This window comes from Daldinia vernicosa (genome assembly GCF_022497035.1).
Source record: "Daldinia vernicosa strain CBS 139.73 unplaced genomic scaffold F5Y00scaffold_12, whole genome shotgun sequence".
NCBI classification, from domain to species: domain Eukaryota; kingdom Fungi; phylum Ascomycota; class Sordariomycetes; order Xylariales; family Hypoxylaceae; genus Daldinia; species Daldinia vernicosa.
Window position 1 is genome coordinate 696554 of NW_025953928.1, and position 17596 is coordinate 714149.

At 47.4% G+C, this 17596-nt stretch overlaps 7 protein-coding genes across 7 annotated transcripts; 4 read left to right on the forward strand and 3 right to left on the reverse strand.

The window, feature by feature from the left end:
• The first annotated feature begins 626 nt into the window (after positions 1-626).
• F5Y00DRAFT_25751 (uncharacterized protein) lies at positions 627-1871 on the forward strand. Its single transcript, XM_048010570.1, has one exon. It carries the CDS (start codon positions 793-795, stop codon positions 1747-1749), a length of 957 nt encoding a protein of 318 aa, XP_047866991.1. The 5' UTR covers positions 627-792; the 3' UTR covers positions 1750-1871.
• Positions 1872-2641: 770 nt separating this feature from the next.
• On the reverse strand, positions 2642-4393 carry F5Y00DRAFT_25782 (GroES-like protein). Its single transcript, XM_048010612.1, has 2 exons — positions 3611-4393; positions 2642-3537 (listed from the first exon to the last, which is right to left on the reverse strand). Exons 1-2 carry the CDS (start codon positions 4042-4044, stop codon positions 2886-2888), a joined length of 1086 nt encoding a protein of 361 aa, XP_047866992.1. The 5' UTR covers positions 4045-4393; the 3' UTR covers positions 2642-2885.
• On the reverse strand, positions 4394-5418 carry F5Y00DRAFT_25781 (uncharacterized protein). The gene has a single exon (XM_048010610.1). The coding sequence runs from the start codon at positions 5208-5210 to the stop codon at positions 4743-4745; it is 468 nt and encodes a 155-aa protein (XP_047866993.1). The 5' UTR covers positions 5211-5418; the 3' UTR covers positions 4394-4742.
• Positions 5419-6786: 1368 nt separating this feature from the next.
• Positions 6787-8609, forward strand: F5Y00DRAFT_25799 (uncharacterized protein). Its single transcript, XM_048010630.1, has 2 exons — positions 6787-7341; positions 7480-8609. The coding sequence occupies exons 1-2, from the start codon at positions 6943-6945 to the stop codon at positions 8431-8433; spliced, it is 1353 nt and encodes a 450-aa protein (XP_047866994.1). The 5' UTR covers positions 6787-6942; the 3' UTR covers positions 8434-8609.
• Positions 8610-9075: 466 nt separating this feature from the next.
• Positions 9076-10367, forward strand: F5Y00DRAFT_25850 (uncharacterized protein). Its single transcript, XM_048010717.1, has 2 exons — positions 9076-9390; positions 9446-10367. The coding sequence occupies exons 1-2, from the start codon at positions 9200-9202 to the stop codon at positions 10146-10148; spliced, it is 894 nt and encodes a 297-aa protein (XP_047866995.1). The 5' UTR covers positions 9076-9199; the 3' UTR covers positions 10149-10367.
• A 1922-nt stretch (positions 10368-12289) lies between these two features.
• F5Y00DRAFT_25857 (WD40 repeat-like protein) lies at positions 12290-14663 on the forward strand. Its single transcript, XM_048010727.1, has 2 exons — positions 12290-13384; positions 13449-14663. The coding sequence occupies exons 1-2, from the start codon at positions 12378-12380 to the stop codon at positions 14461-14463; spliced, it is 2022 nt and encodes a 673-aa protein (XP_047866996.1). The 5' UTR covers positions 12290-12377; the 3' UTR covers positions 14464-14663.
• Positions 14664-16219: 1556 nt separating this feature from the next.
• On the reverse strand, positions 16220-17377 carry F5Y00DRAFT_231670 (class I glutamine amidotransferase-like protein). Its single transcript, XM_048007051.1, has 2 exons — positions 16707-17377; positions 16220-16647 (listed from the first exon to the last, which is right to left on the reverse strand). The coding sequence occupies exons 1-2, from the start codon at positions 17091-17093 to the stop codon at positions 16237-16239; spliced, it is 798 nt and encodes a 265-aa protein (XP_047866997.1). The 5' UTR covers positions 17094-17377; the 3' UTR covers positions 16220-16236.
• Between the last annotated feature and the right edge of the window lie 219 nt (positions 17378-17596).

Genomic DNA, 17596 nt, shown 5'->3' on the forward strand with positions numbered 1-17596 from the left:
CTGTCTGTTCACCATGACGCTGACGATATTCACCTGGGTAGGTTAGGTAGGCTATGGTCTTTTGTAGGACTTCTAATTTTGTATTACCAACGGGCCGAAGGGCCATGTAGCCATCAATTACCGTGTACCTACATGTAGAAGTAAGGGAATATAATTCATCTAACTACTACATACTACCCAAGTTAATGCGGAGATCGCGGTTCATAAAAGATAGGTAGGCAGCTTTCTGATTTACCGTTTACTAAGACAGACCCAGCCTGTTGGTAAAGTCTCCAACTATGACACGAAATATTGGATATCTACTACGGACAATGCACATCTCTACTGCGCCCCCATACCGCGCCCGGCCTTTAACCAATCAGACGAATGTGATGTTCCTAATTTGGGATATCCTCTGCATCTGCTGTACTGCACAACCAACCCGAAGGAACCAACATTTACTTCTCTTGATCGGGACCTAATACTGCCACGGCACCCGACGGGGCTTTGTATCTGTCGGTCCTCGTATTAAGCCCCGATCATCCAATCTTCACATGGTCGACTGACGTTTGCTCCAGTCCCTTCTGAGGGTGTTGGCAGCAAATGCATCCATATATCCCTTGGCTGAACCAGAAGTGACAAGCCACATCATATACCGTATCATATACCGTTTGTTGTTATTTTGTTGTTTTTGCGACGACCCCACGGGAGAGTGCTTTCACTCCCTTTCAACTTTCTCCATCAGCACCAGCAGTGAAAGCCATTCCATAATTCTTAATCTACCCGTTGGTAGATAGCTTGCTCGTTCTCGCAATGTCAACAACTCGCAGCGACCTCGGGCTGTCGTGCCCGTCCAAGGGAAAGTTCTATGTATGCGAAAATGCAAGCATCCGCTTCATCGGCTGTTGCACCGTCGACCCTTGCGCCGACGGCAGCGGACGATGCCCCCAGAACGATTTAGCAGCGGCAAGCTTTTCATCAGATCACTACGATAGTATACCGGGACAAAGCTGCGCTCCACCCAACAACGCCAGCACTTGGTTTACTTGTACGGGCTCGCAACCTTTTATGGGATGTTGCAGTATAAATCCGTGCCAGAATGATGGTTGTCCAACAGCAAACCTGCTCCCAGCAACATTAAGTGACGATGCAAGCAACGCTGAGGTATTCCTTGCTTCCTCATCGTCTACGCCCAGTTCGAATTCGGGTTCCGGCTACCAGCTGCCTCTAGGTGCAATACTAGGCATATCTCTAGGGGGTGCAGCGGTGGTCGCAATTCTTCTCGCGATATTAGCATATAGGTGCGGCTGGCTGGCAAGGCATAAGAAACATAACAAAGGCGCCGACGAAGCGACAAACCAATATGGCGCTCAAGGACGTGAGTCTATCACTGTCACGCGTATCCTCTCGCTCAATACTAATATAGAAGCAGCCAACTCCCCCGGTATGTCCCAATGGCAAAATGGGAACAGCTCTGGCGCTCCAAGCCCAGGATACCCAAGTCCTGGTTTCTCTGCATATTCTCCCAACCAGTACCACCAAAATCCATACGTACCTCACTCGCCCCAATCGACGGAATCCTGGCACGGAGACAACAGACATGTATCTCAGATGTCCGGAATGAGTGGATGGAACTCAATCACGGATCACAAGCATCAGTCTTACTCCCCGTTACTAGGACCGCCACCGACGGAACTTGAGGGTCGTGACACGGAACGCCGCGTAGTAGCTGAACTCCCTACGCCCCCACCCGCAAATCACCGGCAATAATTTTTTGACATAGAAACAATATAGATGGATCATAATGGCATTTGGATTGGAGTTAGGCATTGGGGACTTCCGGCATGGATTCTAAAATTAGTGTATAAGACAGTGGCACCAGTTGAGGCAACGCCACATGTCAATAACTCAGTCGAAGTTCGAACAAGGACATAATATTGTTTGCCCCAAATTCGGCGGTGTAAATCTCCAACGTTCTAGGTTAGTTAGACAAATTCTAAAGCGTGGGTTTCCGTCAGGAATCCAATCCATTAGTAAAAAGCCCAGCCGGTTTATGGTTCGGAGAATCCCCAGCTGCGGCACAGCATTCGACGTTTGTCTTACTCGTCTACCTACTTATCCTATGTAGGACTCTGGACGATAAGTATCTACCTCGGCTGTCGTTCTTAGCAGAATAAAGTAAGAGTACTAAGTTGTATAAGTACACTACGAGGGAAGATCACAAGGACAGACCTGGATAGTATTACTCGAGCAGGAGCACTTCGCCCTCAAATGCCATGTCATACTATCCTAGGACTGCATCCTAGGAAATGGAGAAGTAGTCCACAATATACCTGCCTAACCAAGGGCCAGGTAACTCGTACTGGGAATACCTCGTACGTGGGTGATAACCTAGGAATCTTTAGTCGGCCCCTATTCTCTTTATTTTACTAGGTAAGTTGTTGGTATATATTAGTTCATAGCACATATTCCGTCTAACTCGTAGTCAATTCCAAGATGTTAATAGCTATTATAGTAATAGCTTATAGGATTATAGGTTGATTATAGGTACGAACCGATCTAATTGCCAGTTCATAAACCACCCCTTCATCTACAACCACTCCAATGCTTAGTATTTAGGTTTATTTTAATTATATCGAGGCAAGTAATAACGATCTTCAGGTGGGTTAAACTGGGTCTATTCACTCGGATACTATACTTACATCAACCGATGCTAAGTTTTGTGCTATTTTATATCTATATATTTTATTCTATGTATAGTATCATCTCTACTCAACTCCGCTTGACCTACAAGCGTCTCGTGAAATGCGATGAGTTCCTTCTATTTAAAAAGTCGCCGGGACTCCACGTGGATGCAGAAGATCGATGACTAACGCGAGACAATTCCTCTACCTAGATTCTAACCTCTACGCGCCAAAGACCTTGTCGTAGTCGGTCATGGTGAACCGGTACCGAACGTCGGATTTCTTAAGCCTCTGCACCGTCGTGGACAAGTTCTCCGCGCTGAGGGGCACCGCCTCGACCCAGGACTTGATCCCCTTGTCCGCGGCCAGTTGTAGCATCTCAAGCATCTCACGTCGACTTCCCAGATGCGACGAGCCGATCAAGCAGCCGTTGGTGACGAGGTCCATAGCCTTCACGTTCAACCCTTCTCCTTCGGGTAAGCCAACTGAGATCCACTTGGCGTGGACGTCGAGAAGGGCGAGATAGCCGCTTAGGTCGAAGCCCTCGCCGGTGCTGTTTGCGGTGCTGATGATAAGGTCGAAGGACATTAGGTGGTCCTTGTTCCAGTCTTTGTCTTGTGTGGCTAGGAATCCGTCGGCACCCATGGCCTTTGCGTCCGCCTCCTTGCTATGTGTGCGTGAGATGACCCACGTCTCGGCGCCTAACGCTTTGCTGAAGAGAACGGCGAAATGACCCAAGCCTCCCAAGCCGACGACACCGACCTTCTTGCCGGGCCCAGCGCCGTTCCGCACTAACGGACTATAACTGGTGATACCGGCGCATAGCATCGGCGCGGCGAGATGGCTTGGTATCGCTTCTGGAATTGGGTATACCCTAGTAGCAGCAGTCAGAGACAGTCGGTTTACAAGAGACGTTCGCTAATTCAGCTATCTGTTCAGATACGCACCAGTATTCATGTGTCCTCACGTGGGATGAAAAGCCACCCTGGGTCACGATACCAGTATCCGGCCAGACAGCACCATAAGTGTCTACCCATTGAGAGCAGTATGTCTCATTGTCGTTTTTGCATTGGCGACAGCTTAAGCAGGACCAGGATTGGGCACCAACACCAACGCGCTGGCCGGGCTTGACAAGAGTGACCTTCGGGCCGACCCTCAAGGCCTTACCAACGATCTCGTGGCCGACAGCTAGCGGGAAACGCTGAGCGCCCCAGCCGCCAGTGATGGTGTGAATATCGCTGGCGCATACACCACAGCACTCGATTTTGACTTCTACATCGTTATCACCGAAGGGCTTGGTGTCGAACTTGTTTAAGTGGAATTGGGTCCAGGTCTCAGGCGATTCGACTTGGAAACCCTCGTATTGGTCGTATTTAGACATTTTGAGATATAATAGGGGCTAGGGGCTGGGTGCTAGGTAGATACAAAAAATTATAGGAATACCTACTATAGACGAGGGGTTGATGGAGGGGTTCGCGAAGCTGATATTTGAAGCAACGAAACCGACGAAAGCCACCCCCACCTATCGTATGAACTCCATGAATTCCCCTCCATTCCCCCGGTCTAGAGAGTATTACCCCCCAAAACCAATCACCCTTTTATCCACAATAGGCATAGAACCGGTACTCTTAGCGGTGTGTTTGCTCCAGTTTCGGAGTAATGCTAGAAGCATGAATGTCTTCTTCGCTAAACAGGGACCGAACCTAGTCGCAGAAGTTGTATCACTTCAATATCTTTGGTTAGTCGATCTGATTGGAGCCAACCGAATATAGGTAGTAGGTATTAACAATGGGTCGGAGATAGAGCTAAACCCCACGGCTTAAAAACCGGCAGTGCGGTATTTCATCGTATTGTACCGAGTGATTCGAAGAAATTATTGTGGGTTCCAAATGTTTTGTAAGGCTTCTTTGAAAAAGGAAAAATATTCAGCCTTGATTGTTGGGGGTATGGTACCGAGATAGAAGGCTCATGATTGATACTGTTGGGATAATATGTATGTAGTAAAGGTACAACTTCGAAGTTCGTCATAGAGTACCTAACTATGACTTGTCGTTTTGAATTCCTCAAGACTGACTCTCTTCAAGCCGACTTTTTCGTCTTTGTCGGGGATGATACCCTCAGCCCAACTCCGGCGAGAAACGCGACCCTCATCGACGCGCCTAGATATACGAACATGACGTTCCCGTAATCGATGGGATTCCAACGCGTCACGTCCCAGTAAACCCAAGATCCCAACCCGCTCACGGAGTAGAGGTGACCGAAGTCGGCGACTAATAAGACGAACAGCACCGTTCGCCACACCCGGAGATCGCCTGTACACCGTAACACCAGGGCTTCGTTAAGTGCGAATAGTAAGTAGAGGTTGGCGAGCTGCGAGAGAACTACAGACGTCCCGAGAGGAACTGGCGTCTCGGCATGTATTGTCATGGAGAGATATTCATCCTGCCGGAAGTGCGCAAAGAAGGCGCCAACGAGGGCGGATATAGGTTCGATGATGAGGAAGAAAGCTCGGTAGGCGAGTGGGAGGACGGATTGACGGGGGGCCATCTGCTCGTCTTGGTGTTGGTAACGTTGAAATTACGAATTGCTAATGAATGCTAAAGAGTAATGCTAGCTAGGTAGGTAGCAAGCAAGGGAAGAGTCAAGAAATAATAACTACCTCCTAATGTACAATACGTGTTCCGTTAATACTCCATAGAACCTTGATGGCAAGTACTAAAGGGGAGCATGTAAGAGGGAGGAGAATCTAACTACCATTGACCAATTGGATTTTCTCAAGCCTAGTTTGACTTTGTTTTTATTTTTCCTATTCCATTAAAAAGCCACCGGTTTGGAACAACCTTATTCCCTTTGAATCTTCAATCAAGTCCCCATCCCGTCTTGAGCTTCATTCCCAAGGATCCATGTCTCACTACCGATACACTACCGACGCCGTCACATGGCTTCTCATCCCGTCTTGGGCCATCCTCCCGGTTTTATTTCTTCATTATGCATGTTGGAACTTGTAATTAATCGTGGTTGATAATTACAGTCGTGATTGGAAGCCTGGTAAAGTAATATACCCAATTCTATCCCACCTTCGCATCTATCCACCACCAGAATGGCGGTAAGACTCCTACCTTGCTAAAGAAACGCGTCAGATGTACATATGCCACCTCCTGATTCGTGCAGATAGGTCACCTTCACCTCTAGGTGAGCTGGTCATAAAAGCAGCGTGCGTAACCGTATGTTAGAAATAGGTCTACACCAGGAGTGGGGTTTCCTACAGGGTAACCTGTGCTAGATCTCCGGGAGCAGCGGTACTTCCGAGCAGTTTAGGGGGTAAAGACGGATATGCCAAGTAATACGGGATGTCGCATATGCAAGTACGACACGAGAGTGACATAAATTGGTACCGTATGATCCACATCAAGCCGGTCCGGATTATGAATACGGCCCGTTATGGGCCACCGGCAACATAGTCGTGATCTCAGCCCATTGAACAACGGCGTTAGCTTCTGGATGAGAGGTTCGGTCCGCATTGCATACCCGGAGTTCCAGCTAGTAGACCATGGTGACACTGGCGGTAGGACACCTCATTGAGCGGCTACGAAGCCTATTCATATGTTACGACTATATGACATAATTTAGATCCCACGCCTTATACGTCCGGACGATGAAGAGCCTATACGCGTTGGGCACGATTGGGAAGACATCATTTCGAGTCACAAGTGGCATGATGTGATATATAGGTACTGATATGTGATAGATACTCGTTGCAAAGCGTCGACGAGGCTATTGTTGGCGACGTCGATGGTGATATTGGTTCTTCGGCTTGCGGAATACGACTTTTGTTGTGTGTACATGACAAAGAGGAAACATGTCTGGCCCATCATGTCCTCACTACCAGTTGAGGGGAAGACTAGCTTTTTCGTACTTGTCAGATCGATACTCGGCAGTGTGGTTGCCCGTTGGTGTCCCGCGTGACGATTCCTCGTCAGCTTTCGCCGATTTTCCTGTTAGGATTGGGGTACCCATGGAGTCTATCTATTGGCTTTGTTCGACTGCCGAGGGCAGCTTAATATCGACGGGAGGTGACGAAAGGCGACTATCATCTATTTTGTGTGTGCTTAGTAGAGATCTTCCAGGAAAAGCGACTAAAGAGTCGTGGTAAATACGCCCCCTAAGTTCTGTATTTAAAGATGAGAGTTTACTCCTTAGGAATGGAGGCTGTAAGAAGCCAGAGAGCTCGGATTTCTAAGAGAGCAATATCACCCAGAATTGAATTCAAGCATTCACCATGAACCCCTCAACCACTCCCTCATTTTCTAACACGGCAACCTTTGGCGTCGAGCTGGAGTTTATAGTTCTTTTTAGAGAGGCCGGAGCGGTTCCCCTGAAGCTCGAGAATGGCAAGCATAGCTCACCCACTCAACAGGTGCTAGAGGAGCCATCTGGCTTGGCTAGAAGAGATTTCAATGATCACGAAGTTCATATGGAAAGAATCCACTACTTCGGGAACGAGATTGCAAAAAGGCTAGCCAGTACTGGCATACCGACAGTCTACCGAGAAAAAGGCCACCCCAAAGACGACAAGGCATTGAACCCAGACGACACATACTCCCGGCTAGGGGATTTCGACGATTTTCGGTATAGTTCCTACAAGGAAAACAGTATTGTCCCCGAGGAGACTATGATAGTATGCTTGAGGATTTATTTTAACTACGTTAACCTACACTCAGTTGTTTGAGTGGTTCTTCTCGCAATAAGACAGAAGCTAACCTTCAAGTTCTTTAACTATTTGGAAAGAAGCAAATGCTAACTCTAATCGTTACAGTGGACCGACCCAGCAGCCAAGGGAAAGAGAATGGTTGTGAGGCCCCAGACACCGCAAGGCCATTTCTGGCTCGGCTTCGAATTCGTTAGTAAAGCATACCGATACCATGATTTCGACGTCATGAAGTCAGACTTCGACAGTATCTGCCGAATTCTACGCGCGAATTACTTGGTTAGCGTGAATGCTGGCAAGGATTCGGGGTCTGCTTCGAGCCGTTGTGGCACTCATATCCATTGGGGTCTCAGCGGTGTAGAATACGATCTGATAACTATCAAGAGGATACTCACCCTCATGTGGGTTGTAGAGGAGAGACTGATGGAACTGCACGCGTCCTGGCGACAGCTTGCCAATAAGTATGCCGCGCTACTACAGACAGGGACAAACATGGCAGCAGACAATACCCCAAAGCTCCCGAGTTGGATTGATGACCTTGGTATGGGGGACTGGGTCCACGAGATGGAACAGAACGTTCCACCAAGCGTTCGGGAATCCCTCCACCGGAACAAGCCAAAGGTTCAGTGGATATGGCGCGCTGAGACGGTGGAAGAGCTTGCGATGTTAGTCGGCGAGCCGAATAAGTCCCGTCGAGCGTCGATCGGGCTCATGGAACTACTGCCGGCAACCTCGAACTTCCCGGGAAAAGTTCGCCGAAGCCAGCTAAACACGATCGAGTTCCGACACATGCAGGGCTCACTACACCCGACATTGGTTACTGCTTGGATCGAGGTCACTGCTGCTATCATGCAACCATGCGTCGACTTGTTGCCGGATCAATTTAGAGACTTATTGAATGATATTGCAATCTATCTTTCCAGCGACAACTCGACCGTCCAGGGGTTGCTCAACAAGCTCGGGGTTTCACATGAAGCCCGTGTCCTGTTTGAAACCCACAACCAGCAGCGCCTAGACGAAGAAGCCGACACTGAGATATCGATATTCTTGCCGGAGCTATAATATTTGCATGTAGCTCCTAGTTATACGATAACTTAGTAGTATAGCTAGGTAGATACTAGGACTTCACATTGGGATATGGGTTGGATAGGTTAACACGAAGTGACGACTTCCAGATTGTTCCTCTGCAGTAAATATATCTATGATTTGCGATACCAATATACCATGATACACCCTAAGTGAAATAAAACTATTCCTAGTATGATCATACCCATCTAGAAAATATTACGTAGGTTATTGCTTCGATAGGAAGACAGCATACCCGTCATAATGAAGTGGTTGCAACTAAAGTCGGCTGTAGTCCAATACTACCTAAATCGACCGATCGGTCCAGAAACCCCAATTTGAACTACCGGTCAGCAAGAGGAAAAGCAATGTTCAGCCCTAGTATCATAAGCTTTGCTCCAATCGCGAAATTTGTGTAGGTAGAACCCTCGTGATCGCCCACCTAACCATGCTAGAACGGCAGCTCGCAGCAGGTGGCGTCCAATCATAGCACCGATATATACTAGATGGAACATGATTCCAGGCAGCTTCTGTCGCCAAGAGCATCTACCTACACCGATTTTACGTTTGGCGAGAGGGACATGTGTAACACTAGAAAATCCGGGGCTGTAGTCCCCAAATCCAGAAGCAAGTAAGACGACCCAATGACATATAAAGAGTCACCATGAGCTTCTGATGCTCTAGCCATTTCTGCTCTGTATACTTCGACCTATCCTACCTTCTCTTACTTCAAATAAGCATTTCTGTCTTTGATAGATAAGCCATGGCTTCGCCGTTGGAATATGAAGTTAAACAGACGGTAGATCCAGAAGAAATGCCACCTCTAAGCCCAACCCTATCATCACTGAGCGAAGACGCCGAAACGATGACTGGGACTCGACGGGAGATTGATGAGGACGCTCTTTCTATTCTATCTAAAGAATCTTGCCCAGACCACGCCGGACGTAAGACATTGTACGTTCATAGATGCCTGCAATAGTATGATAAGCGAATATCTGACTGGGAGTAGCACCGTCCCAAACGACGAGCCAGCGAAGACGGTGTACGAAGCATGGATGGTTCTCGACAGCGGGAGTACCGCCGACCGAGTTGCGTGGAAGACGTTTTGCGGCATCGAGTTCGGTAGCAAATGGAAGAGCTATAACGACGGGTTCTTGACTATCGAACCCCTGGCATCTTACGCTCAAGAAGAGCTGGCCGAATTGCACGTGAACACTGTTCAAGAATACGGTGCCAAGAGCTCTAAGAAGGGAAGATCGTACGCCCAGGACCTCGCCAACCGAGTCTTCCGTCTCAACGCGGGCGTGTATAATCAAATCCAGTTTGTCATAGACAACAAGATCAGGTCAACAAACAGGACTCCGTTCCGCCGCCGTGACTGGCAAGTCGTAGTCCTCGAGGAGGGCGAGTTTCAGATGACGGAACTACTCCCGGAGCGCAAGAAGAAAAAGGGCCTATTCCGTCGCCGCCAAGAGCAACCGGCTGTGTCTAAATATTTCATCGTCCTCCGGGGCGAGGAGGTCAAGTCAACGAAAGAGAAGGATGGCTGGCGGACGTTCAGCCCTTACTCCAACCCCTGGTGGAGAGTTGACGGACGGGAAACCTCTGAGGCGCGCAGATGTCATCGCGACCACGTAAAGAGAGTCGACCAGGCACTCGGTGGGAGTCGTGGGCCTATTATTCGCAATATGGAGCACAGGCCGAGGATTTAAAAGTTCTAGATGTTTGGAGTCGACCCTTTCCCCTTTCCGTTTTCTTCCTTTTGAAATGACGCAACGATACACGTGAATGATGCTATGAGATCAATGGATCGGTTATACGGGTTATGGGAACGATGTGACGGGGTTACAGGTTTACCATTTTATGATTTCCGGTGTTGTTAGCTTAGGGGGATTAGGGATTGTGCTTGGAGGAGGGATATGAAACTTTTTGCCATGGCCGTTCTGAAGTTGAGACAAGCAGGACAAGGCCCTTGGTGTTCAACCTGTTACTACCTATTGCTAGGCAGGTAGGTAAGTAGGTAGTTATCAACCAATAGCCCATTAGATAGATACGCCTCCAATCGTACCGTTCGTCCCACACCTACGCCACCTACAAGACTTACACAAGTAGGATTCAACGGGAATCTAACGGAATCCTACTAGGGGGCTCAGCGACGCGAAAACATATTCGCAATATTCGCATAGGCTGAGATACATAGGTAGGTATCTATAGTGAATATTAAAATAGAGTCAGTGTGTAATGATGTACAATAGTTGAATACGTCATGGGAGAGATAATAGCGTGGCGGCTCATGAGTTGACGATGGCATCGTTGTCTAAGATATCTTTTGAGAATTATATGTTGAACACGTAACAATGCGATTATTAAATATGATTATTGAATATGGCATTTCCATCTAAGCCCATTTAAGCGCACCTGTCATTCAAAAGGTTATTTGGAGCAAGGGTGCAATGCAACGTTCAAAGAAGGGGTCCTCCACGTGTAGAGACAAAGTTCTGCCCTGAAACCGTGGATAAGAATGTGTACCTGATCTGAACTGAATTCTTACGTACAGGTACATGTCGCACTTTCCCTTTGATAGGTACCTCCTAGGTACATATGTACCTTATGTACTCATTAAGGTGGTATACTACCTAAACCTTAGGTAGGTATCTTCAGCAGCTTTCCCATTTAAACCCCAAAATCTTATTCAACTATATTGCCCTATCATATTACAAAGAGACATTAGAGCCACGAGGTAACTATTTTCTAGGTCGTTTATAGGTCGTTCTTATACTGCAAGTCAGATAAGCTAGAGATGAAAAGATACCATTAGCGGCCCCCTGTCCGTGTATTACGGGGATCCCCGACCTTTGCTTCAGCAGTAGGTACTTACTGACTAGCTGCATCGACCTATCGTTTTTTTTTCTCTCCCTTCAATCGTCATCATCCTTCCGTTGATAGTGACCTGGACCTACAATAGTGACTATCTTTTTTTATGTACGGAATTATGTACCGAATGCTGCACCGCTTCTGGACAAATGGATGCAAGTCGATCCTAACTTGAAATAGGATAACGGATGCTGCAAAAGGCAGGAATAAGAAATATAGTGTACATATGTGGAATGGTTCAAGGTACTGCACGTACCAAGTCAGGTACAGTTCTGGTTAATCTTTTCCCGCACTCCACGGTCTTTTACCGAATACCTAAACCAATGCCCGATGCGGTACCTCCACTCCGTAACGTTATTTCCTTGACTGCCAGGTACATACATATAACGTGCACCTACTAACCTGTAGACTACCTCATAGAAAGACCTTGAAGATGTATACTATTCAGCATGACTTGACTAGACTTTAGAAGTTGTTTCCTTTTGCGTCCATCTATAGACGGTTATGGATCACACCTGACTCAAGAGTCTTAGGAGAGGCGAACAAAAGAGAAAGGAAAAGACAATAAAAAGGGGGCGTGGGGTAGTAAGGAGGAAAAACACTGCGGTCCAGGATGTCGGGAAGGTACATACAACCTACATTAGCGTAACTTTGGGGTACTTTTAAATAAAGTAGAGCGGGTGCTGGCATTTAGACCTTTTTTTTTTTTTTTTGTTGCTGACCAGCCACAAAAAAAACATTAAATCTTACATCTTATCAATAGGTACCTTACTTACTTTATTACTTGCAGCTATTTTATACGTCTTACATTCTTTCGCCTCGCCGGCGCATTGTTTACTTTACATATCATCCGTTCTTTCTCTCCTGCAGTCTCCTTTCCTTTTCAACTGACTGCTGAAAATATATTATTTTTCCTTCATATTGCCGTTTTCGCATTGTTTGTCGCTGTTATTTTACTATCCCTTTTGCTGGAGCCGTGATTTGATCCACCTCATCCTTCAGACCGAGACGACCTTAACCGCGTTTTCCTCAAATTCGAGCATCGAAGTCCCCCTCCGACCTTCGCTATGGTCATGTCTCCCTCTAAAGTCCCTGCCCAAACCGGGCCCTTAGCCGCTATGTTCCACGATCCCACGCCGTTGAGCGCGAGGTCGTTTTCTCATGACACTGGCGTAGAACCGGGCATTGAGGAAGAACCGACCGCTCCGACAAGTGCAAACCCGTTTCGTAAAAGTCGTAATGGAAGCGTTTCTGGAGAAATCAAGGGTAGAATTAGACGTGCATCACTATCTATCAAGGGTATCGTTCGTCGTGAGCGCAGAGTCTCCGAGTCAGCTGCAGGGAGCAACGAAACGCGCCCTACCACATCGCACTCGACTTGGCACAGATTGAGGCAAGCTACTAGTTTTCGACACTCGCGTACTTCCTATGGCGGTCCTGGTACCCTAGAGACCATCTACTCCCCTCTCGAAACCGAGTTTCCCAGCCGTCCCGTGCCTGGCAACGGTCTTGAGCCCCCTATTATTCCCTGGCACACGGGTGCAGCTGCCAAGGCGGCGGCAGCTATGCAGAACGAGTCTCTCGGCCACGCTCGATACTACCAAGAATTGGTCTCGCTCGCCGAATCGCAAAATGACCGCGAGAGCGGCATTGGAATTACTTTCACCGCGTCAATGTCTCAACTTGATATACATTTAGAAGAGAGCGCGCCGATGATCAGAAAGGATTTCGTTGCACAGTTACCCCCGGAGCTAGCTGTACAAATCTTGGCTCATTTGGATGCTGCCCAACTGGCGGTTGCAAGCAGAGTCTCCAAGCTTTGGTATAATATAGCACATGATCAGCACGTCTGGCGACAGTCCTTCCTTAGGGAAAAGACGGGCACATACGCTACTGGCCGCCCTGTCCAACCCGGATCTGGCTTCGGCGTGCCCTCGCTTCGCTCCCAGAGAGACTGGCAGAAGATATACAAAGCACGAGAAGAGCTAGATGGGCGATGGAAATTAGGAAGACAAGCACGTGCAGTCTTTTTAAACGGGCATACTGACAGTGTTTATTGCCAGCAATTCGATGAGTATGAATTTAGCCCCCAACGCTAATGGTTTACTCAATTAAACATTTACTAACGCGTGGAATAGAAACAAGATCATCACTGGTTCTCGAGACAAGACAATTAGAATATGGGATATGCACACCCTCCAATGTCGTCTTGTCATTGGACCGCCGGAAGTCGTAACCGATTCTTCACTTCTATTCGACCCGACAGGCCACCCCACACACTATGCCCTTTTCCCCAACGAGGAATCGGTGAGCCCTTCGGTTAGCCCTTCGGTTCCTGTCACTGTCTCATTCCCAATTCACCATAGCGCTTCTATTCTATGTCTCCAATATGACGACGAAATACTGGTAACCGGCTCTTCGGATTCAAGTTGTATTATTTACAATGTGCGCTCAGGATATCGACCAGTTCGACGTCTTAAGTTTCATACCGCAGCTGTTCTTGACCTGGCATTCGATGATAAGTACATCGTAACATGCTCTAAGGACTGTAGCATCTGTGTTTGGGACCGAGCTACAGGCTCTCTAATCAAGCAACTAAACGGTCATACTGGACCTGTCAACGCGGTACAACTACGTGGGAACACCTTAGTATCTTGCTCTGGAGATTTCACTGTGAAGCTTTGGAATATCGATAGCGGCAAGGTGATTCGCGAACTGGCCGGCCACACTAAGGGTCTTGCCTGTAGTCAGTTCTCCGAAGATGGCCGCTTTGTGGCGTCTGCTGGAAGTGATAAGGTTATACGTATCTGGGACGCCAACACTGGCGAATGCCTTCAAGAAATACAAGCTCATCAGAGTCTCGTGCGCAGCTTGCATATCGACAGCATTAGCGGACGTCTCATTAGCGGTAGTTATGATACCGATATCAAGGTCTTCGATATGGAAACGGGCCAACAACAGTTAGACTTTCCAGGATGGCACGCTAGTTGGGTGCTAAGTGCAAAGTCGGACTACAGACGTATTGTCAGCACTGGACAAGATGCCAAGATCCTGATCATGGACTTCGGTGCTGATGTGTCGGATATTAGGATGCTCGAAAGCGCTCGCAAGCACGAAGCTGCATGCGATATTTGCGATGCCGGTTTCATATAAGATGTAAGACCAACGGAGGCCAACCCTACTTGGTGGAGATAATATGTAATTACGATCAACGTGCGAAGTACTAGTCTCCGGATGTCTCACAGTTGCAACAGCCAATAGTCGACGACTTTGGCTTTCACGAATTTCCTTGTCACGATACCGTTTTACTATGTCGAGGGGTTTCCACAGGTTCAGTTTTCAAGGGTACGGGACAGGAACAGAGAGAAACGGCCTTTTCTTAACCTTTTTTTTGTGCATTACAAAGCATAGCCCGGCGTCTAAAGTCCCTCGCGGGAAAGGAGACTCATCAGTTCTTTTTACTCAGTCATACAACTAAAACATACCAGATCCCCTACATATAGGGGATGGAAAAGAGAAAAGCAAAACCTAGATCAGGAGTTCGGATTCGTGTTAGAAGCGGTCTTTTGTTTTTGCTTCTTTCTTTGATGCCTCTTGCAGCAGTCCTACTTCTCTACTCGCACACGTAATATATTGCATTGTATATAGTTTGCATTGCTGTCTGCCGAGTACATAATACAATATTAGAATTCCATTTAGATTTTGTTGTGCCTTGGGTTATCTGCAAGTAATGGAAGCACATTTGATATGCAAAGCAAGTGGTTCGTGTCTAGGTAATCTTTAATAAAAGTGTACGAGTTCGTTATAGAATAGGTACCAAATTGTCGAATAGATTCACGGTACCCGTATATCGGTCAATCTTGATATTACTTACCTACCTATATTTAACTCGTTCATAGTTATCTAAGTTATCTCATATTTACTTTTGGCTCACTAAAATCGCGCCAACTTCATAAGCAACTTCTTATTCGAATCGATGTTGCTCATATGTGGATTCACTGTTGTTGTGGCTTAGAGACCATAGCTACCAGCCGTGTTGATTCAGACCTCGTTGGGAAAATGGCTTAAGCAGCTCGTTTTGTAGTTGGTCTTATGTAGAATATGTCAACGCTACGTCCTCAAATGCCGGCTTGGCACGGTACATTGTTGGGTTGAATTTGACTGGCTGGCTGGCTATTCTTTAGATGGTATATCTTGAGTCTTTTCGAAGTCTTGGTTTGCGAATACAAATGGAGTGTATACCTGTGTCAAGCTGGCATTTGGGGACGTAGAACTGGGCAAGCGCTACTTCCGGGCCCCTGTTTGGGTCTCTGAGAGGTAAATAAGAGCGAGTGCCGGCAAAATAGAGATGGTCTACAATAATTAGCCCTGTAGGTCTAACTGATAATAGTTTGATAGAGTTAGCATATTCGCCTACATTATTCAGCAAACTTATATATAGGAGTATCACCAACAAGGCCGGACTGTAGCAACGACTATTTTGGATTTACTCTAAAGATAAAGAAAGAAGTGGTATTTTATTTCCTCGAAAATGATAACCTATCCAATATCTCATAAGTAGCAGATGATATGTCCAGACAGGATAAAGCACGATTCTCTTTGTCCTACATTGCTGGGCGGTTACGAGTTAAGTTGAATGTGACTATAAAAAAGCCTGACTGGTTCAATCAATAAGGGGGCGTCCTTAAAAGGCATGCATCTATTTGATATCATGTGCTATCATGACCTTTTCTAATTGGCCATACCCCCAAGCCTATTGCAACCCTCCAGCATTTCAGGACACGACGACAATGCTATTCTTCACGTATGACTCTATTAAATCCCACCTATTTTCCCTTAATATCATCAAAACTTGATCAAAGGCAGCATAACGAATTGGACGTTTCACTTTAAATTACGGGGAATAGGCTAAAACAGTGAATAATGTTACATTTCGCTTACTTTATCTACAACTCCGACCCCTAGGACCGGCGGCTCCTTGAGCCATTCGAAGATGCGCCTCCAGACGGCGGGTCCGTCATGATCCATATTTACCATTCCCTGGAGCTTGGCCCACGCCTTCTCATCTAGAGAGGCATCAAATCCGAACCACCGCATCGAGTCGTGTAGACGTAGACGAGCTGTTTCGGCATCCTTTTCAGGATGACCCTGGAATGTTAATATCATGTTGTTCTCGCTTAGCAGGCACTGGTTACCCTGAGCTAACTGTACAAAAGCTGGCGGCGCCACGGCGACCTCGCGCCGGTGGTGCTGCTGCAGCTTGAAGGAACCTAAGGCGGCGGCTTCGGGGAAGAACTGTCTTCCCGCCGCCGTAAGATTTATGGTGGCTACGCCCATCTGCGAGTTTCGGTTAATGTCTAGGTTGTGCTACGGAAAGAGGATAGAGATTTATATACTTCTGGGTACGCGGCATCGACGACCTTGCCGCCGAAGACGCGCGAGATGGTCTGATGGCCCCAGCAGATACCTACGACCTTCTTCTCGGGGTACTGGGTCACGAGGCGGAGGAGGTATTCATGCACATCAAGAATCCATTGGTGCGATTTGCGCGGGTCGACGTTGGACCCGCCGAATACTATCAGATCGAAGAAGGCTGGGTCGGGAAATTGGCCGCTCTTGTTGGCGGGCTCGTAGAAGGCCAACCTGGCATCTGGAGCGACGGCACCGATGGTTCGTTCGTAGGAGGCCCTGATGGCGGGAAGTAGACGGGAACGATATGAGTTGAGCAAGATAGCGATGCGGGTCGGTCGCGATTCAGCGCCAAATGTCGTCACGGAGGACATGGCGCTGCACTAACTGGGCATAAGAAGCAGTAGAAGAGGAAAGGCTCGGCGGGTATAAGTGGATTGAATTCGTCATACAAGTAAATACAAGTAAATAATACTCGGCTTGGGCATGTCATGTCTGTTGAAGACTTGATGGATACCGGTTTAAAGCCTCGGGGTCGTTGAAGACTCTGAGTTTGCCAACGACGAAAATGTTACAAAGTAACAAAAACAACAGAAAACAGAAAACAGAAGGATTGTAGTTTTTTATTTCACGCCCTAGGAAATGAATCAACCAGTCAACACGGCGTGGCATGAGATGAGGCTTGGCCGATTGCCTGTGCCTTTCCATTTCAGGAAATTTGGTGGATCTTTGAAAGCTGCCGATTGGTCGAAGCGACCGGAGCCCTGTGCACAATGTGCGACGTCAAATCCTGGGGCAGCAGGAAGCTTAGCCGCGTACTTCCTAACTTCCTAGTGTAGATTCACTTTATAGTGTACGTTACATAGTAGGTATTGTA